This window comes from Myodes glareolus, chromosome 1, assembly GCF_982192425.1.
Source record: "Myodes glareolus chromosome 1, mMyoGla1.1, whole genome shotgun sequence".
Taxonomy (NCBI): Eukaryota; Metazoa; Chordata; class Mammalia; order Rodentia; family Cricetidae; genus Myodes; species Myodes glareolus.
In genome coordinates, this window is record NC_142026.1 from 121,214,449 (window position 1) to 121,236,379 (window position 21,931).

A 21,931-nucleotide genomic window follows, 5' to 3' on the forward strand; every position below is an offset into this window, starting at 1 on the left:
TGTCCTTTAATGCCTGGGACAACTAGATAGGATCTACCAGGGAATTCAACTATCCGTCCTCAGAAGCCCAAGGGTCACTATCGTTTGTCTCCATGGGAGGTGTCTACCTCTGGCTGGACGAACCTTTGGATATTGCAGAAAAAAATTCTAGAATGTTTGAAGCCTTTCAGGATGAAGACTTCAGTATATAAAGAATCTCTATAGAATTATGCTAATACCCTGCTTATTCCATGGTGTCTATCAGTCTGACCCACCCAGAAAAGAACTATGACTCACTACAACTGGTCTGGGTGGGAGAAATGTTGCCAAGAAGATGCCTGGCGGCTTGGGTTCTGATCTATAGAGGAGAAGGGGATGGGTGAGATACACATGTCTAGTTTATGGCCTGAGGCAGTAACCCAAACACAGAGTCTCTGATGGGGGCTGACAAGTCGCAACAACAAAGGCAACAGATTTAGAAGGGTGATGGTTCAAGCCAGCTCAGAGTGGAGGCTGACAGGAGTTGATCAGATAGAAGCTCAGAAATCTGGGAACAGCCAGGCCTGAGAGCCTGGGAGGGGGAACAAGAACATTTCTGGGAAGCCAGGCAGCCGCCTTCCCCACCTTCCTTTCCACCCTTTTCCCACAGCTCTGGCTTCTTCTTGCTTTTTTTTCTTTTGTAGTTGAAACAGGGTTTATCTGTGTAGCCCAAGCTGTCCTGAGACTCACTCTGTAAACCAGGCTGTCCATAATCTCAGAGATTCTTCCTCGTCTGCCTCCCAGGCTGGAATGAAAGATGTGTGCCACCATGCCTGGCAGTGTTGGTTTTTGCTCCATCATCCATTAGCATTGTGTTTTCTGTTCCATCATCTGTTGGTGGCTTCATATGTCATCACAGGCAATGTAGACAGGTCTCAGTAGGGGAAAAGCAGAGGGACATGCAATGGACTTTCAGAACGGTCACTTTTACAGCTATTGTTCAAGATGAACGGAGGGTAGCCAGGGAGGAGACACAGTGGGGGAGTAAGCAGGGCTCCTACAGCGAGGGAACTAATAGGAATAATTAATGAAGCTGAGAAAATTACTGTCATTAAAACGAAACTGGGCATCAGAGTCTGGGCATCTAGATGATAGTGCAGGTTGAAAATCGCTTATCTAAGATGCTATTTCAGATTGGACTCAGAAATATCCAGAAATGTTTCAGATTTTTGTATTTCTTGAAAAATTAGTATGTGCATGTGCAGTTAAGACATATAGCCTGAAGGGGATTTCCACAAAGTCTCCCATATCCCGTGTTTCAACTGCAACCTATCACATGAGGTCATTCGTGAAAATTCTCTCTTGCGACATCATGCTGGTGGTCAAGATGCTTCTGATTTGGGAGCATTTCTGATGACACATCTTTGGGTTAGAGGTGCTCGAAACCTGAAGGAGCACAGGAGAGAAGAGACATGGCACTTATGTGATGGGCAAGTGGTGGATACAGGTTCAGAGGCTTAGTCTGTCCAGCTGAGATAGTGGGGGAGAGAACGCCATGTCAGGAACGGGGACTCTGCGATCAGCGGCGAGGTTTGGACTTCCCGTTGTGTGGTTGATTATTTCTAGGTAAGACTTCGAGATTTAGTTTTGTCTGTAAACAGCATTAATCATACTTAGCTATTGAGTTGTCGGGAGGACGGCACTGGCCCAGAGTCCTTTGCTTGTCTTCTCCCCACCTACCTCATCCTGCTTCCCCTTTCCCAAAGCCCTTTTCTCTTCCTGGGGCTGGAATTTTGAAGGGCCATGGCAGCTTTAGGCTGGAATTCAACCTAAGTGTGGAGAAGTCTATAAGTCCAGCTCTTCATCTACCCTGTCCAGCGGTACCAACAACTGGCATTCCTACAGATGGTTCTGTCCAATCCGTGGAGCTTGCCACTGTTCGTGGTGCCAAGGAGGGCTGAGGGAACGAGTGAACAGACGTGTTTGTTATTTGTGAAGAAGGCCAGCTGGCTCTCCTGAGCATAGCCAGTGACTTGGCACTATTCCTTGTCTTGTTTTCCAGAGCTTAGTAGCGACTGGGAGCACAGAGGGGAAATTGCTGGCTCCCTGAATTCCTTTGCTCACTGTCGAGTCTGTCTGAATGGTAGTGTTTGCTCCCTGAGTGCCAACGCCACCGCTCTGGGACCTTGCCTAATAGTGAGCTTGTTCAGAAATGGAACAAGAAGGGAGGGCTTGTTTCAGTCATGCAGGGCTATGAATGGCACAGCCAAACTGTGTTTCTATTTCAAACATAATCAGCTTTAGAAATCAGCCATACCCTTAACCAGAGGAGATCAACACTGGCCTCCAAAAATCAACCTTTGGGGGATAGAGAGAGGGCTTGATGGGAGCATTTGCTTTGAAAGCAAGAGGACCCGAGTTCAAATCCCCAGGACAAAAGCCTGTCGTGGCCACACATGCTTATAACGCCAGTATCTGGGGGCAGAGCCAGGCAGATCCCAGGCACTTACTGGCCAGTCAGATAAACAAAACAGTGAGCTTCCAGTTCACTGAAAGATCTTGTCTCGAAAAAATAAAGTGGATAACAATAGAAAAAGATATCTAGTGTCCTCCTCTGCCCTCCTCATGCCTGTGTAGACACTAGCACCAACTTGAACATGTACACACACACACACGCTACACACAGAAATGATGGGCCTGGTATACTATGACAATAATTCCTGAGCTGGTGAGGAGTTTACTTAAAGAACAAATTATCTTTTTGCCATATTTTCCTTGGACCTAGAGGGAGATCCACTGCAAGTGGAGAGAGGCTCCCCAGGTCCTTGTTTGGCTTCCATCTGTGCGGTGTGCAGCTGCTCTGTAGACTAGCAAAGACCTGGGGGTATTGGAATTCGATGCTGAAAACATGTGCTGCCTGTCAATCTCTGCTTTCCTTCTTAGTTCTGGTTAGAAAACAAAGCCATCTTCGAGTGTAGAGAAAAACACAATATTCCGTAACTATATCCCGACTGGCATCAAATGATTTCTTCGGTCCTCACACAACAGATTTCATAGGGTGAACAAACCACCGCCAACCCTGAGGCCTTCTTCATGAATGAATGTTCCCAAACCAAACTGTGACTTTTAGCACCAGCAAGTGACCGCAGCCCAGGCTAAGTGAACTGCTGGGTGTGTGTCTCCTTTCTCTGGGTGCCAGAGTCCTGGTGACAATGCTAATCTTCTGCTGGCTGAATGACTACAAGTTTACTTCACTCTTAGTACCCGAGGTTACGGTGTTGCATCTCTTTCTACCTGTAGGGTAAGGCCCAGGCAAGTCCCAGAAAACAGCCTACTGTTACAAGTGCTGTGGGAACACTGCTGCAGAGCAAGGCTGTGGAGACCAAGAATGACGTCGCCGCCAGTTCAAGTAAGTCAGAGCAGGCTCTCAAGTTGTCCAGTCCTGGCGGTAGAGCCTCCATCCTGCCATGGCTCTACCCCCAGGTGGTTAGTAAACGCTAAAACGACATCCGGTGCTGTTGGGGGGGAAAAAAAACAATCATGTAGGCTTATTTGAGGTTGAAACTTGAAGCAAATACGCCATGCGGGAATGTTTCTTATCAGGGTTGCATCACTGTGACCAAGCATGAAGTGCGGTTTGGTTACTGCAGCAGGAATCCACAGCTATTGCCCTTTAGTCTGCTAGAACCGAGAAGGCTGAGACTGGACACCCACATGTCAGGTGTACAAATGAACAGTTTCTTCACAGTGGCAGCAGGTATAGCCATCATTACCGTGCTGGCCTTGTGTCTCCCAGTGATCCTCTACACAGTGTACTCTGCCGCTGTACTCTGAACGCTGGCTGTGCATCTCCTTCCTCTGGGTATGAGAGTCCCCGTGTGTCGTCGTCGTCCCCCCCCCCCCCAGCCGGCTCTAGTCTTCCACTAGCCTTCCACTATGGCTGGTAACCAGCAGGTTGGATTAGCGATCTACTGTACTCTTCATCCCCAGTAAGATACACAATAAACTGGATTATCTTCTCTATGCCCAGTACACATTTTTATAAAGTCAACCTACAAAGAAACCAATTGCCTATAACATTTGCATATCTACTGTCTCTCCCCATCCCTTCCCCTTCTCCCCCATCCCTCCGACTGACCCTTGTGTCCCCTTTCCATTCCCAGGATTCTCCACTTCTGCTTGCACTTCACATTTGTCAACATGCCCGTTCAGACAGTGTGTATCATCTCACAGCCACACTGCCCCTTCTGGACAGTGGTCGCGGTTCAGAGGTATTAGCCAGTCTCTGCTTGAATGACAGCACCAAGAAGCTTTGCGGTTACTTTTAAGTGGTTTAAAAACCTAACCAAGTGTCCAGAGAAATGACTCAGCGGATTTTAGTAAAAACCCTGGGTGTGGCCAGGCACACACATAAGGCACACACTCTTTAGCCCTAGAGCTATGGGAAAAAGTGATTAGAAGATTGGTTGGGTTTTCTGGCTGCCACTCCAACTCTAGATTCAGTGAGAGACCCTGTCTCAAAGGGTAAGGTAGAGAGGGATAGAACAAGGCACTAACATCCTCCCCTGAGTTCCACATGTGTGCACCCACACATGCAAGTATGCACAAACATCATACACAAAATGCCATATACATATACTGCACACACAACACAAACAAAAACCTGAGTCGACATTTTAAAGCTGTCTGCACAGTCTTATGAACCCAAGATTTTAGGATTTTGCTTCTTTGGTTTTGTTTTGGCAACAATACTGTTTGTATTTTTAAATTATTTTTCTCAATTTTTACATACATTTGCCATCTTATAAACTTTAATGTGCAGCTCAATGTTATTAAATGCATCCACCACATTGCAAGAGAGCAAGTGCATCACACTTCTCTATGCTTTGCCTGTAGGTACACAGGTCTTTCCCCCTTTTGTTCGTGGTGATTTGCAGGGCCATTTGACCTCTGGCTCCCTGGCTCTTCTGCACTTGCACAGGCCTGAAGGTTTAGCTTAGAAAGAACTTGGCCCTCTTTTGTTATGGTAATTCCACCTGTAAACAAGGTTCCAGCCATGGGCCCTATACACCTGCCACACCTGCCTCCCACAGCCGCTTATGGCCTTGGGCACCGGGCACCTGTCATCCTCTTCCACTGCTCCTGATGGGAGGGGGCTTTGCCCTTTTGCCCCCTTGGCCACTAATATATATACCCTACTTAAGTTTAATAAAGTTGCCATTTACTCTGGTGAATGAGCAGGTCTCTTGCTGTCTTTGTGCTTCAACCCTTAGGATGTTAATCCATTCTTGTGGACTCGGTTCAGGAAAGCGCGCGCCTGAATCGGGTGTGTGTATTCACAGAAAAGTGAACTGGAGCCAACATTTGCCCAGTACTGAGAATGAAGCCTAGGTCTTTGCACACTCTACCCATGAGCTGTATCTTACTCCCTCTTGTTTTTCTTTTTAAATTGCATGTATTTAGAGTGTGTGCAAGTGCACACACACATGCCATGGTGCTCCTTAGAGGTCGGAGGACAACTTGGAAGAGCCAGTTCTCTCCTTTTATCGTGTGTGTCCCAGGGATCGAACCCAGGCTGTCGGGCTTGACAGCACGTATCTTTACTTGCCAAACCATCTTGCCAGCCTTATTTTGACTTTTTATTTTGAGAGACAGACTCAGTGGCCCAGGCTAGGCTTGAACTCATTCTGAAACCCTTATCATCATGGAATTTTGGATCCTCCTGCCTCAGCCTCCCCAGCAGCTGGGTGTACAGATCTTTCATTCTGTAAAACTGAAAGTGTGTACCCACTACACACAGCTTGCGTTATTCTGTCTCTTGGTCGCTCTAGCAGCCACTGTCTCTATGATTGTGTCTGTTCCAGTTGTTCCCACAGCTGGGCAGCACTTCCATATTCTCATCCCTCTAATATTTCACTTAGTATAACGTGCTCAAGGTCCAGCTATGTTACGGCATATGTCAGAATTGCATTCCCTTTTAAGGTTTACCATTTCATTGTACACGTGTCTGTGTATGTATGATTGCTTACCCACTCATCCACCAGTGTGCAGCCGGATGCACCCACAGCTTGACTGCTGTAAGCATGTCCAAGACTCTTCTTTTAGTTTCTTGAGAGAGACCTGACTTTCAACTTCTGGGGTGAATGCTCAGAAGCAGACTTGCTGGGTCTTTTTATAGTTGTTCTGTTTTTAAGTTTCTGAACAGTCCCATGATATTTTCTATGCCAGCCGTACAATTTTACATCTCTACCTACTAACATTATTAAAAGAAGAGGTCCGTTTTCCCATGTCTTCATCAAATCTTGTATGAGTACGTGTGTGTCTGAAAGAGTCCTAATGTATGATTAATATGCAATTGTTATTTTGATGTGTATTTGTTTAATGATTTAGAATGCTAAAACACTTTTCAATTGCTTATTATTCACTCATATGTTATCTTAGGAGAAACGTCTGTTCAAGTCATCCCCATTTCTAACTTGTTCCTGTGGTCGCTTCTTTTGAATCACTGTGATGACCAAATACCAACAGAACAACTTAAGGGAGGAAGGAATTTTGTAGTTGGTTTTTCTGTTGTTGTTTTTCTTAACTCCTTGGGGCACTGCCACCCAGCTCCCAAATAAATACATGGAGACTTAAGTTTATTTGTGAGTGCCTGGCCTTAGCTTGTTTGTTCCTAGCCAGCTTTTCTCACTTTAATTATCTCATTTCTCTTTGACCATATTTTGCCTCTGGACTTTTTGCTTTCTTTATTCAATATATCTTTCTTTCCTCTTTACTATGTGGCTGGCTGTGTGGCTGCATGGCTGGTCCCTGACATCCTCCTCTCCCTCTCCTTTTTTATTTTTATTTTTTGTTCCTCCTCTCTTGAGCCTAGATTTCTCCTCCTATTTATTCTCTTTGCCTGTCGCCCTTCTTATCCCTCTTCTGCCCACCCATTGACCATTCACCTCTTTGTTAGATGAATCAGGTATTTTAGGCAGGCAAAGTAGCGTAGCTTTACAGAGTTAAACAAATGCAACACATCTTTGCATCATTAAACAAATATTCCACAGCATAAATGAATGTATTCTACATCAGGATTTGTTTTGGCTCTTGGCTTCAGAGGAAATAAGACATATATTTGAGGACATGGCATAGAAGATAAGTTCATATCATGGTGGCCAGGAAGCAGAGGAAGGAGTGTATTACATCTATAATTTCCCCCTTTTATGATTTGAACCCCCAACTTGGGTGGATGGTGCTTCCCACCTGAAGGGTAGGTCTTTCACCCTAGTCCAGCCATCTACAAATGCCCTCAAACACATACCCAGAAGTGTGTTTGACTGACCTCTAAGTAACTCTAAATGCGCTCAAGTCATCAATCAACATTAACCATTAGGCTGTGTACCTTTCTGCCGCTGTGACAAAACAGCCTGACCAAAAAAAAAAAAAAAACAGGTGGGAAGGGTTTATTTTGCTTCCCAGTACAAGGCTGTAGTCCACCGTGACAGCAGCAGCAGCAACAGCAGGAATGTGAAGAAGCTCGTCCCATTCCCTCCACAGTCAAGAAGCAGAGAGCAATGATTCCTTACATTCTCCTCACCCTCTTCTTCTTGTATAGCTCAGCTGCCCCAGCATAAGGAATAATGTACTTATAATAGCTGGGCCTTCCCACTTCAACCTACTTACTCAAGATAATGCCCTAGAGCTATACACAAAGGGCCATCTCCCAGGTATTCTAGGTTTCATAAACTGAAAATTGAGATTGGTCAATCACAACTCCTCCTCTTGTCAGCTTGATACCCAAATACAACATCATTTTAAATCATAACCTTTTACTCCTTATCACCAAAGGTCCATGCTCCTCTCATAAATCAGTATACAACCCAATTACAAAAGTCTCCATAGTCTAACAATTACAACAGGTTAAAAATTCCAAAGTCCATTTCACATCTTGAGCTGTGATATCTTGCAAAATTAAAAGGAAGTTGCAAAATTCCAACATACAATGGCACAGAATGAACATCATCATTCCAAAATGGAAGAACTGAGGCATAGTGATGAGTGATTGGACCAAAACTCCAAAATCCAACAGGGCAAATGTCAAATCCTAAAGCTCCATGTCTGGCATCTGAGACTCAAGATGAAATTTGCTGACCCAAAATGCTTACTTAGTTTGTCCCGTCTTTCCAACTCTGCCGCATGCATAACACATAACCTCTCTCTAAAGCCAGACCCACTCCAATCCCACAGCTTTCTACAGCAGACATCCAATGGAACATACAAGAGAATGCTAAATTAAGTTAAATAATGTAAATAAATACTGTTTAAAAAGTTAAATACCTACCCCTGATTTCTATCTTTGTTTTATAAGTCTTAGGTATCTTTGATTAATTGCAGAGTAGTTTATTATTCTTATGATGTTATAAATAGAACTGATTTCATAAACCCCAATTTAAGTTGTTCATTACTTTTATGTAAAAATGGAGTTGATGTATGTTTAGTTTGTATGCTGCTATCTTCCTGAATTCACTTATTCTCAATTCTTCTAGACAGTGGTTTATCAATTGCTTGCCCTTTCTAATGAAGTCATTCATGGTTTTACTGTTTTTCTTTCATTTTTTTTTCTAATCCCAACTCCATTTACATCTACTGGACCACTATCAATTATAATTTTTGTTCCCTTCAGATTGATTCTTTTCCTTGCCATGCCATGAGTTTCCAAATTGGGTTGTTGATTAATTTCCTTTTATTTTAGGGGTTTAAAGAAAAGATCTTGCCATGTAAACCTGACTAGAACTTTCAATATGGACCAAATCGTTCTCGAACTTGAAATGGTTCTTCTGCCTCTGCTTCTATACTGTTGGATTACAGCTGTGAGGCTGGACACCTGGCTTCTTCCTCATTTTTTTAAAAACATAAACCTACCTTTATAGCTATAAATTTTGCATTACGCTGCCTTTGCTGCATTTTATAGGTCTTGGTATTTGTGTTTTCAGCTTCATCCATCTCTTCTTTGCAATTTGTCTTGTGATTTCTCTCTAAGCCAGTAGTTATTTAATATATGTAATAGATTATTTCATTTCCATAAAGTGAATTTTTCATATTTTGTTTCAGTTATGACTTCTAACTTCATCTTGTTGTGGTAGGAGAGGACACTTGATTGCTATATATCTTTTATCACTTACAGATATGTGGTCCGCAATGAGAAATGCTCTGTGTGCACTTGAGGAAAATGTATATGCTGTAAGATAATACATCTACACACAGATAGAGATAGATGGAGTTGGTTGGTGTGTTGTGTCGGTCCTCAGTGTCTTACTTATCTCCGTCTGTTTGATCTGTACATCATTGAGAGTTGGGAATTTAAATCTCCAACTATTGTTCTAAAGTTGTTTACTTTTCCTTTTAATTCCTTCACATTGTTTCTTTTGTTTTGAAGGATGTGGTATTAGGCTAATAGTTAACATATCTCTTTCCTTCATTGATCTTTTATTAATAGGGAATATCCTTCCTTGTCTCTTGTAAATTTTTGATTTAAGGTCAATTTTATCTGACATTAGTATGACTATTCTTGCTGTTTTTTAATGACCTTTTTATATTATAATTTTCTGTCCTTTGATTTTCAAGTTATTTGTTTATTTAGATCTAAGATGAGTTCCTTATAGGTGTCATTTGGTTGGGTCATTTCTTGTCTATTCTGCCAATCTCTAGATCTTGATTGGTGCGTTTAATTTACTCATGTAAACTAATCACTGATGAGGGATGGTCTTCATTTTGCTATTTGCTATTAGTCTTTTGGGTTTTGTTTCTTTTTTGTTTGTTTGTTTTTTTCCCTATTGCTTTTTTATTTGTCTTTTGCTGATTTTAATAGTGGAATATTTAAGTTCCTTTCCTATTTCCTTTTATATATATTTTATGACTATGGGTTGTGTGATTGCCATAAGAATTACATTCAAGGGCTGGAAAAATGACTTAGTGGTTAAGAGCATTGTCTGCTCTCCCAAAGGTCCTGAGTTCAGTTCAATATTTTTTTTAATATTTATTTATTTTGTGTACATGTGTCCCAGATACTGGACTCAGGTCATCAGGCTTGGCTGCAAGTTCCTTTATTCACTAAGTCATCTTGCCAGCCCTGTGCACCCCTCTTTTCCTTGTTTCTTTGTTGAAACAAGCTCACAATATGTAATCCCTAGGCAACAGAAGCTGGCTTTAAATTTACAGAGAACTACAGCTTCTGCCTCCTAGTGCTGGGATTAAAGGCACACCACCAGGCACCTATGGATTGCTGTTGTCACACAATTATGTTTTCATAAACTTTATACCCATAAACAGAAACTAATCATTCTCTTAAATTATGTTGTAAAAAATACTACAAGTTAAAGTTATATGTAGCAGGCTTTCTTTTAGGCCATCAACCAGCTCCCCAAATCATGACATGGAGACTTAATATTAGTTATGAATGCTCGGCCTTATCTTATGCTTGTTTCTTGCTAGCTCTTATAAGTTAATCTGCTTCTCTCTATCTATGTTTTGCCTCAGGGCTTTTTACCTTTCTTTCTGTATGACCTATTCTGTGTCTGCTGGCTGATGGCTGTCCGCCTGGCTGACCCTGGACGTCTCCCTTTCTTTCTCCCTCATTCTCTCCTCTCATTCTTCTCTTCTCTTCTCTTCTCTTCTCTTCTCTTCTCTTCTCTTCTCTTCTCCTCTCTTCTCTCTCACTCCATCCCCTCCCACTCTGTCTCTGTCTCTCTCCCTCCTGCCTAGCTATTGAGCATTCAACTTTTTATTAGACCAATCAGGTGCCTTAGGCAGGCAAGGTGAAACAGCAACACATCTTTACATAATTAAACAAATGCAGCAGAAACAAATGTAACACACCTCCACATCTTTAGTGTAATATTTCACAACTTAACAAATGTGACACATTAAAGTGACATTCCATAACAGCTGTGTTAATACCAACTTTTATCGCTGTCCACATAGCTCCCTCTGTTATATCTTTACTTCTTTGTACAGTTTTGAGTTACTGTCTAAGTTTCTTTGATGAACTCTGAAGAGTTCCCTTGAGCATTTGTTACAAGACAGGAATAGCAAGTTATTTTAACTAGTAATTTCTTAATTTCTCTCTTAGATTTAAAAGGCATTAAATTCTTGGTTGGTAATTTTTTGTTTATTTAGTTGCCTATTTTTCTTTTCTGAGACAGGATTTCTCTGTGTAACAGCCTGGCTGTCCTGAAACTTGCTCTACATGTAGACCAGGCTGGCCTCAAACTCACAGAGATTCACCTGGCTCTGCCTCTGAGTATTGGGATTGCTAGTGTGTGCCACCATCATCCAGCTTAGTTGGCTATTTTTTAAAGACACTTTGAACATACTGTCTTCTGCCCATTAAAGCTTCCATGGAAACTGCTGGTGGCTTTGTTGGGGTCCCTTGTACGTGGTGTGTCACTTCCCTTACGTTGCTTTTAAGATTCACTGTCTTCTGGAAGTTTTGTTTGCCTTAGTTTCTCTTCTTTAGAGCTTATCTTGCTTGGAGCTTGTTGTACTTCTTGGTTGTTTATAATTTTGACTTTTATTAAATTTTGGAAGCTTTCATTTTGTTATTCATCCTCTCTGCTCTTTTCTCTTTCCTTTCCATCCAGAATGAATGTTTCCCCCCACACACACAATGCATATATTTGTTGGCGTAATGATTAACCTTCATTGTCGACTTGGCTATATTTAGAATTACCATGGAAACACACCTCTGGGAGATCAACAAAAGCATTTTCATAAAGATTTAAGTCAGCAAAAGAAGAGCCACCCTTAATGTGGGTGACATCATTCCACGGGCTGGTGTCCCGAACACAGTGAAAATAAGGCAGAGTACCAGCATTCACCTCTTAGTACCTTTCACTGTGCAGTTACTAGTTGCTTCACGCTCTGGGAACAGTACCTTCCCCTCTATGATGGAGCGTGTCTCTGGGAACTGTGAAGCCAACATAAGCATCTCCTTCTTCAGTTGCTTCCGTGAGGGGTTTTTCCACAACAGCATATCACTAACCCAATTGGCTTGATGTACTCCCACAGATCCCTTAAGCACTGTTTCCTGGAGTTCAGTCTGTGTATGGGTATATTCGTGTGTGAAGGTGTGTGTGTGTGTGTGTGTGTGTGTGTGTGTGTAGCTAAGAGGATAGCCACCCACTTATCTTGAAACAGGGTTTTTCACTGGCCTGAGCACCCAATTAGGGTAGACTGGCTGACCAGTAAACCTAAGGCATCTGTCTGATTCTGTCTCCTTGGCACTGGGTTTTAAAGTAGATGCAACTGTACCCACCTTTTATTTGGGCTCTAGAGGCTGAGCTCTGTCCCCACGATTGAACGGCAGACATTTGCCAACCAAGACATTTCACCGAACCCCTTCAGTCTTAGCAGGCCCTGCTCTTCAGACTTGGTCATTTCTCTTGTCCTATTTTCAAATTCTTTCTTCTACCTGATCAACTGTGTTCCTGAATCCTTCGAGTAAAATGTTTATTTTAGTTCTATTTTTCAGTTACAGAATTTATTTTTGGTTTCTGTCAGGAATTCCATCTCTTTGTTGCTGTTTCCATTCTGCTCAGGCTTCATTTTTTTTTTCTTGACTTTTTCCAGCATTTTCTTTGGTTCTTTGAGTATGTAAGGACAGTCATTTAAGTTTTTGTCTGCTAGGCCTGTCTAAAGCATCTGTCATTGGGTCATTTTCAGGGACAATTTCTATTAATTTATTTTTCCTTTTGAATGAGGCACACTTCATTATTTTACTTTGTGCCTTTTGGATTCCTTGTTGGAAACTAGATATGCAGGCACTAAAGAGATTGTTCAGTGCTTAGGAGCATTTGTTGCTCTTGCAGAGGACCAGGGTTTGGTTCCCAGCACACACACTGTGACTCACAACCATCTGTAACTCCAGTTCCAGGGGATCTAGTGCTTTCTTTTGAACTCTGCGAACAACACATATATACATGGGAACATGTACCTATGTACAGGAAAAATACTCATACACATTAAGTAAATCTCAAAAGAAAATGTTGCTGGTTTGTTTTAACTGGACATGCAAAAAAAATAATAATGTACTGACTCTGGAATCTCTTCCTTCTTCAGGGCTTGCTGAGTTTTTTTAATAAATTAATTAGTTATCTTTTAATTTTTTGTGCATAGTATGTCTGTGTGAGAATGTCAGATCTTGGAGTCACAGATAGTTGTGAACTGCCATAGGGGTTCTGGGAATTGAAACTGGGTCCTCTGGAAGAGCAGTCAGTGCTCTTAACCACTGAGCCATCTCTCCAGCCTTGGGTTTTCTGAGTTTTAAAACTTGTGACTGTCTCTGTCAGGTCAAGTAGATCCTCTAAGGCAATGTTTCTCAACCTGTGGGTTAAACAGCCCTTTCAAAGGGGTCATCTAAGACCATCAGAAAACACAGATATTTACAGTATGATTCATAACAGTAGCAAAATTACAGTTACAAAGTAGCAATGAAATAATTTGATGGTTGGGGTCACCACAACGTGAGGAACTGCTTTAAAGGGTCCCAGCATTAGGAAGGTTGAGAAATAATGCTCTAGGTTCTTTTCCAGTCTTGTGTCTTTCTCTGGGAATGCAGACTCATTTTCCTGGATATGTAGTATTTTTGAAATGTCATGTTGCCCAAAAGGAAAAAAAAATGATAAAAACAAAGAATTCCAGGCATTTGCTTTTTAAACCCCCTAGAACCAGCATAGGAGATCAGCACAGCAACCAGCGTAGGCGATTAAGCCGTCATAGGCCATTGCATCAGTGGGGGAAGGTGCAATGCTAGAGGCCACCTACCTCTTTGCCTGCAGCCTTTTGATTAGAAACATCAAACAGGGGCCAGAACACAGACCCCCGATAATTAGAGAATAGATCCTTCCTGCCCACCCTGGCTCCCACTGTTACATGCAGACATGCAGATTGACCCAGGAACATGTGAACTACAGTCTGCGACACTGATGAAGGGGCCCTAAAGTCAAATTGCTACTGTGAGAAGAGCTGAAGTTGATAAAATTAACAGCACTTTACTGGTCAAGTTTCACCCTCAAGTCACACGTTTTTGATAGTCTTCGGAACGCCACAACAGCTCCTTCAGTCAAGTGATGCATCACGGTCTAGATGGGAGATCCCTGGGGCTTCCCATTCTGCCTTCTCCCCAGTTCTTACTAGGAAAAAATTCTCACAAGTTCTTACTTTTCATCTGAGCTGTAAAACTGTAGTTGATGAGCACTCGTTCATTCCCAGTCACTCAGATCTGAATAATCTCACAGAAACTATATTAATTACAACACTCCTTGGCCTATTAGCTCAGGATTCTTATTAACTAACTCTTACATCTTAAATTAATAGATTTCTATTCTGTATCGGCAAAAAGCTGTGACTTACTGGGAAGTATCCAACATCTGTCTCCTTGGGCAGCTACATGGCATCGCCTTGACTCTGCCTACTCTCTCTCTCTCTCTCTCTCTCTCTCTCTCTCTCTCTCTCTGTCTGGAATTCCCACCTGGCTTTACACTGGCAAGTCTTTGGCCAAAACAGTTTTATTCATCAACCAATAAAAGCAATACATATACAGAAGGACTTCCCACATCATGAAATAATGTAACAGTAAGGTAGATTTTGCTGTTAAACTGAGAAAAAAAAAAAGATTCAAGCTGTGTTTGTTTAATAAAATTTTACTAACAAATTTTAAAATATAAAGACTCGTCTACTAAATTTTTTTTAAAAAATTCTCTATTTCTTTCTTTAGAGAGTGTATGATAATGCTTAAGGAAGTAAAAAAGTGCTGTGCGAATTCTGAGGTTAACTAAACACATTGGCCAAAAGGGAATATTTCCTAATTCTTCAGGGCTGGATGACAGTGACAGTGTACAAAGTTGAATCTGACTTCAGCACCAGACGTCTGGGACCCTTGCTCTCTCATCTAGTGAATTTAGAAAGAGGGTGAAAAAAAAAAGAAGAAGAAGAAATAGAAAAACCGACATGTGAGGTTTAGTGTTGAAAACCATCAGGGTTTTCTCCCTTGAATAATTTCTTCAGGATGGCAGCATGAAAAGGCAGGAATGAATAGGTCCCAAGGGAGGACTCAGAAGTCTTGTGTCCTGGAACATTCACTATAAGACTCCATTCTCATCCATCAGGTATCAGGGCAGGAAGCCACTAGGTCTCCACAGATGGTATGTATGTTCTTGACCAGCCAGTGGGAAATCATAACCATTGTGCTGTTAGTCCCCGGGGCAGCAGTGCTGACAGGTGTGGTCATCAGAGCTCTGCCCTTGTGATTAGATTAACACTGTTACTGTGAGAATGGCTGGGTTGTGAGCACTGTGCTCCGTGTAAGAGGAAGAGCCGATCCCCTTATCTCTCTTGCTCACATTCACACATAGATGTTGTCTTAGTTAGGGTTTCCATTGCTGTGAAGAGGCACTATAATCATGACACCTCTTACAAAGAAAACATTTAATTGGGGTGGCTCACTTACAGTTTCAGAGGTTCAGTCCATGATCATCATGGTGGGGGGCATGCCGACAGCAGGCAGACATGGTGTTGGCTACATCTTGATTAGAAAGCAACAGGAAGTCAACTGAGACACTGGGCAGTACCCCAAGCATAGGAAACCACAAAACCCACCCCCACAGTGACATGCTTCCTCCAAAAGGCCACACCCACTCCATCAAAGTCACACCTCCTCATAGTGCCACTCCCTATGAGATTATGGGACCAATTACATTCAAACCACAGTTGCCCTCTTCCTATGAATGGTGCAGCAAGAAGGCCCTTTGCCTAACTTAGACAATTCACCTTGGACTTCCCAGACTCCAGAACTATAACAGTTAAATCTCAGTCCAGATAAATCTGGTTTCAGATATCCTGTTATAGAAGCATGAAACAAACTAAACAAGAAATTGGTACTGAGAAGTCTGGCTGTCGCTATAACGAAGGAGAAAATCAAAGATACATTTGTTAAGACACGTGCAGCTTTCGGGCTGGGTAATGGGTAGAGACAGAAAGAACTTGGGGAATCAAGCTAGAAAGTCTCTAGATTGTTGTTAATAGTATAAGACTGATTCTGGTGAGAGCTAAAAAAGACAAGAAAAGTAAACAAAGCCTAAATAATCTTAGGGATGGTGGCCATGGACCACATAATAACACGTTGGTCAACAGACTGCATATATAATGATGATCTCATACGTTTCCACTGCTGCTTGAAAAGGAGTATTGGCTAATGAGGGCACAGCTTCCATATGCTTAGCACACTGTTGATGTGCTGGTGGCGATGTTGATCTAAGCAAACCCGTCGCCTGACGACTGGATAAAAGCATAGTTCATTCAATATGTGTAACACAAAGTGCTTCCTAATGGTGGCTAGTGGCTAAGTTGCTGACTTATGTGTTTATAGAGTACTTTTTAGCATTATCTGAGAGTATATTCCTATTTACTAAAAATTACTGTATTGCAAAGCAGCTCTGTTATGTTGGCAATGACTTCATGCATCTCATGTTCACTAGTCTCTGGCCACTACATTCTGGCCAGGTCCAGTTTCTAGCTTACCTAGAGGCCACTTAGTGACTGACTGTCCCCTAGATAGGTTTAGGTTGGTGGTGTGCTATTAGCGCCACAAGACCGTATCCCACACACTCCTAGGAACGTATCTCCACTGTGAAGTGGTGTGTGACTGCCTGCCTATCCTTACGTCGTTGTGCTCAAAATGCAGAAATACAGATAACAGAAGGTCATTCCTCCGACGTTCCAGAGGGAAAATGAGAAAAGGGCACTAGAAACCAGAGTTTTTACTGCAGCTGCTCAGAACTTGGCAGGGTTTGTCTGTGCGCTGGGACTTTGTAGCGGGCAGAATTTAAGAGCGGAATAAGAGGCCTGACTGAAAGCTAAGCTGTGAGGAGCTCAAGGTACTGCACAGCTATCTTTGACCACAGACAGTAAGGAAAGAAAGCAGAAATGATTTAAATGTGGAATTTATAAATAAAAGGGAAACAGAGAGGGGGGATTTGGAAACCCCTCAGCCTGGCCATGAAAATAAAAAAAGGGTAGGTTGGGGGAGGGGGAGACTACGAAGGGTGTGGCCCAGCAACTGTTTGCGCAAGAGATGAGTGAATACAAAGAAGACAGACAGCTTCTAATGCTCAAATCAGCAAATGACCCTGAAGGTGTTGCCGAGAATTTCCAGGCAAGCTAAGACTTCTGAGTGTGCTATTTCCAGAGATGTGCCCACAGGACTTTAGCATACACTGCCCTGTAACTCAGGATTCCTCTCTCTGAATTCTGGTACAGCATCCCTCAGTAGCTTCAGCCATGCTTTAAGGGGCAACCGGAGTCACGTGACTCGAACCACTGCTCTGGAAGGCACAAGCTAAAAACTTTGGCATTCTCCACCTGGTCTTAGCTCCTTGGGTGTGAGGAATGTAAGAGCGTTAGTGCCATGGTAGCCTATGGAGACTTCAAGTAATGCCACTGATAGCCGTAGATACACAGGCACCGCAGAGTTCAACCTAAAGCAGTACTTAGTGGAGTTTTGGGAGCAGAGTGGCCCCCAAGACTATCGGGCTGTATGAGTATATATCAGTTACTTTTCATTTTACATGGGGAAAAAACAAGGCAAAATAAGCTTAAAGGATAAAAGGTCTCTTTAGGCTGACAGTTTGACATCCGGGCAGTGAAGGCAATATGGTGACTAGAGTGGTTCCAGTTGTGATAGCAGGAAAGCCGATCACGTTTCACCTACAGTCAAGAAACAGAGAGAAACAAATTCTGGTCTTAAACTCGCTTTATTCTGTTTTCTTTTTCATTCAGTCAGGGACCCTTAGTCTGAGGGATCATGCAACAATCATTCAAGGTGGATCTTCTCTTCCACGTAGAACCTCTAGCAATGTCCTCACAGACACACCCAGAGCTGCATCGCCTAGGTGATTCGACTCCAGTCAAATTAACAATGAGGATCAACCACTGCAGGCCATAAGCACATAACTGCAATTTAGGAAGTCTGTAGGCAGGAAACTCCAAGCCTTGAGGGTTGCTGGGTCGTCTGAGCATAGCAAAGTCAAATGAATGGGGCTGCCACAAACCTTGGAGGCTTACCCAGAACTGCAGAGTGCCCAGAATGTGAGGCATGGCGTCAAGAGATTATTCTGAGGTCTTAAGATTTAACGTTATTTTCTTTCTTGTATTTTTGACTTATTGAGAAGCAGTTAACCTTCTTTCCTATTAAGATGAGGCTCTATCTTCAGCCTGCCTCACTGTTGCATTGAGAAGCAAATATCCCTTAATTTCACAGGTTCACAGCTAGGGGAAATTTGCCTGATGAGGGAATTGTAATGTAGATGAAATTCCCAATTCTAGAGTTCTGAATTAGGGCTGGAATGAGTCTAGACTCGTGCTGTTGAAATAGAATGGATTTATTTTGTATAAGAGGACATGACTTTGGGTCTGCTAAGGCAGAATGTTATGATAATAATATGTCCACTAAGTTCATGCTTTGGAAACCTAATCCCCAGTGCCATTGTATTGAGAGAGAAATTCATGTGGGGCATTTAGAGTGTGGGAGCTCCACCCCCTCCCTCACCTGTGTAAGTGTAGTCTCTTAACATTGGGTGTTCTGCTGTAGGACGGCACCACAAAGAGTCTGTCACCAGATGCTGGCACCCTGAGCCCAGACTTGGTAACTACCAGAACTGTGCAAAAATAAGTATCTTTATGTTGTGGGATATTTGCTTCACTGTATGAAGATGTGTCCCTGGCTAAGGCACCTTTTGATTGGTTTAATAAAGAGCAGATGATTAGGTAGGAGACAATAGGCCGGACTTCCTGGCAGAGAACGGAACTCGGGATAAATCTAGCTGAGTGAGAGACCTCAGCAAGACACTGAAGAAGTTGAACATATGGTACAGAGGAGAGGTTACTGAGCCATGGAGCAGAACATAGATTAATAGAAACAGGTTAATTTAGGTTATGAGAGTTAGTAGGCAAAAAGCCTAAGCTAAGGCCAAATTTTCATAATTAATAATAAGTCTCTATGTTGTTATTGGTGAGCTTGTAGCCCAAAGGAAAGTCTTGCTGCATCTTTGGGCTGGCCAGATGGCACAAAGGGGTAGTGCTTGCCACCAAGCCTGAAGACCTGAATTTGGACCCTGGGACCCACATGGTGGAAGGAAGAAATCTAACCACAAGCTGTCTTCTGTAGGCAGAGTTTCTCTGTGTCTCAGCAGCTGCTCCCAAATAAAAAACAGGAAGATTTAATATTAATTATAAATGCTCAGCTGATAGCTCAGGCTGGCTACTAGCTAACTCTTACACTTTACATTAGCCTGTATTTATTTATTTTTAGGTTTGGTTCCCTTCTAAAGGGTGCTTCCCTGAGTTTGGAACCCTCATGCAGTAGCTGTTTTCTTCCACCACTTTGAAGACACCCTTCCACGTTGCCTGAGGTTACTTGTTCATTCCTGGCTACCCAGACCACAAAATAATCACTCAGAAACTTTATTATTTGTAATATTGTTTGGCCAATAGTTTAAGCGTATTTCTGGTTTACTCTTATATCCTAAACTAACCCATCTCCATTAATCTGTACATCACCACGAGGTCATGGCATACCGGCAAAGTTTCAGCAGGCTCCAGTACAGACATCTGTTCCTGGCAGCAGCTTCAAGGCTTCTCTCCAACTCTGCCTTCTTTCTAAGTTTAGTTTTCCCACCTAGCTCTATTCTGCTAAGCCACTGGCTGATACAGATTTATTCATTAACCAATAAAAATAACACATAGACAGAAGGACTTCCCACACCATTCCCCCTTCCTGTTTAAATAAAAAGGAAGGTTTTAACTTTAACATAGTAAAATTACAATAACAAAACAGGTATCAAACAAGAATTGCAGTTGGAATATTTAAATCTACTTTATCTTTTATCATAACTAAAGAAAACTATAATTATATAAATTACTTATATAATTTTATAAATTATATAATTATAACTATTATTATATATAAATTATATAAAATATAATTATAACTATCTATTCTTCAACTCCATCAAAGACTGCAGAAGGATAAAATATTACCTAAGTTAACAGGTAGTACATTGTAAGCAAGTTCCAAAACTTTAGAATTGACAGAGACATCTCGCTGCCTGGACAGTCACCCAAAGCTTTTAGGATGAGCTAGATAGCAGATGAAGGAATGCTGAAGAAGAACAAAGACAAACCTGAGAACCCCAAGGATGTGGTCTGGAAACACACAGTTCCCTTGGCCAAAGCACAAGAACAAGTTAGAGTGTTAACGAGAAATCCCAGTGGGAATACAAGGCTGGTACCAGAACAAGGGAGGCAGCAAGTGCCAGGCAAGGCATCTGAGTCCAGGCCGTTGGTGCCATCCTGGGCCCTCTGACTCTGCCTCTCAGATATATCCTTGTGAGCCAGCGGTTGTAATGACCTGAGAAATTTTTTGTGTCTGGCCTCTTTAAGTTAGCCTGCCAAAAATTTTGTTTGAGAAATAGCAATTTTGAAAATTTTGAAAGAGATTTATGCTTACTGTAAAAGGCATTGAGAAACGGAGGGAAAGGTATAAAGCAAGAGAAATCGTTCCGAATCCTAATGCTCTAACCGCATTGATGAATGTCCTGGGGAGGCCCTGCACCAAATTAGTTCCCCAGCACCTCCATGCAGGAACTAAAATCACCGTGGAATTATAGTGGCAAGGTGTACACTGGTGTTGCTTCATGTAGCTATCGAGTAGCACCATCCAGGACCGATGTTGTGAACTCTGTTCTATCTCTGAAGCTACCAGCGGTTTGTGAGAAAGCTAAGCATTTTACCCAGACCACCTTCCTCCTTCTTCCATAACTGAATTGTTCAACAAACATAGTGAGGGGTAGAGAAGCAGTTGCTGATTCTTTGGTAGAAGTAAATCCTGTATATCATAGGGTAAGATGGGTCCCGAAGTCTTTTTTTATTCCTGTACCCTTTGGCTCACAATGTCCTTATTGCTGGCTCTTCATAAAATACTGAATGGTTAGGACGGAGACCTCTGGGTCAGAGGGAGCTTCATTCTTACAAGAATGAGTCCTATTTCAGATCATATGGTTAAACATACCTCAGTGTGGAATGTTAACACCCTTTAGACTCCAGTGTCTCCATACCAGACAGTTCTGCCGAGAGTGTGGAGCAAGCCCATTGAAACAATAATCCAGTGTGGGGAGGGGGTGCAGTTTTTTAACTGCATAGCTTCCAGACAGCTTATCAAACCCTTTCCAGAAGAGAGCTGGCAAAGAATTGTCAAGATGTGAAACAACAGGATATATTTTGAAAGCTGGGACAGTATTGTGGAAGAATGTTGTCATGTTATAAAAATGGCTGTTCATTGGAGATTGCAGCCTAAAACTCCCAAATGAACTATAAGGTGGTGGCAAGAAGCACCTGAAATGGTACCTGTTTTCTGTATCTATTTATTTTTATTTACTAGATTTTAAATAAAATACCAATCCAATTTCCCACTCCCTCCCCTCCTCCCATTCCCTCCACGCACCCTCCCACTCCACCCCCATCTAATCCTCAGAGAGGGTAAGGTGCATTGCCTTGTGGAAGGTCCAAGTCCCTCCCTACTACATCTAGGCTGAGCAAGGTATACGTTCAAAGAGAATAGGATCCCAAAATGCCAGTATATGCAGTAGGAATAAATTCTGGTGGCACTGCCAGTGGCCCCTTGCTCTGCCCCAATCATGCAACTGTCAACCCCATTCAGAGGAACGAGTTTGGTCCTATGCTGGTTCCTTCCCAGTCCAACTGGAGTTTTTGAGTTCCCATTAGCTCAGGCAAACTGTTCCAGTGGATGAACCCATCATGGTCTTGACCTCCTTGCTCATATTCTCATTCCTTCCATTCTTCAACTCAACTTTGGGAGCTCAGTCCAGTGCTCAGATGTAGGTCTCTGCCTCTGCCTCCATCAGTTGCTGGATGAAAG

At 42.4% G+C, this 21,931-nt stretch overlaps 1 protein-coding gene across 1 annotated transcript in view; it reads left to right on the top strand.

Moving 5' to 3' along the window:
- Positions 1–21,931, top strand: part of Zc2hc1b (zinc finger C2HC-type containing 1B) — a 53,217-nt gene that overhangs the window by 23,902 nt on the left and 7,384 nt on the right. Inside the window, exon 6 of the mRNA XM_048425357.3 lies at positions 3,259–3,367. Within this exon, the coding sequence (XP_048281314.1) occupies positions 3,259–3,367 (109 nt within the window). The remainder of the gene's footprint in view (positions 1–3,258; positions 3,368–21,931) is intronic.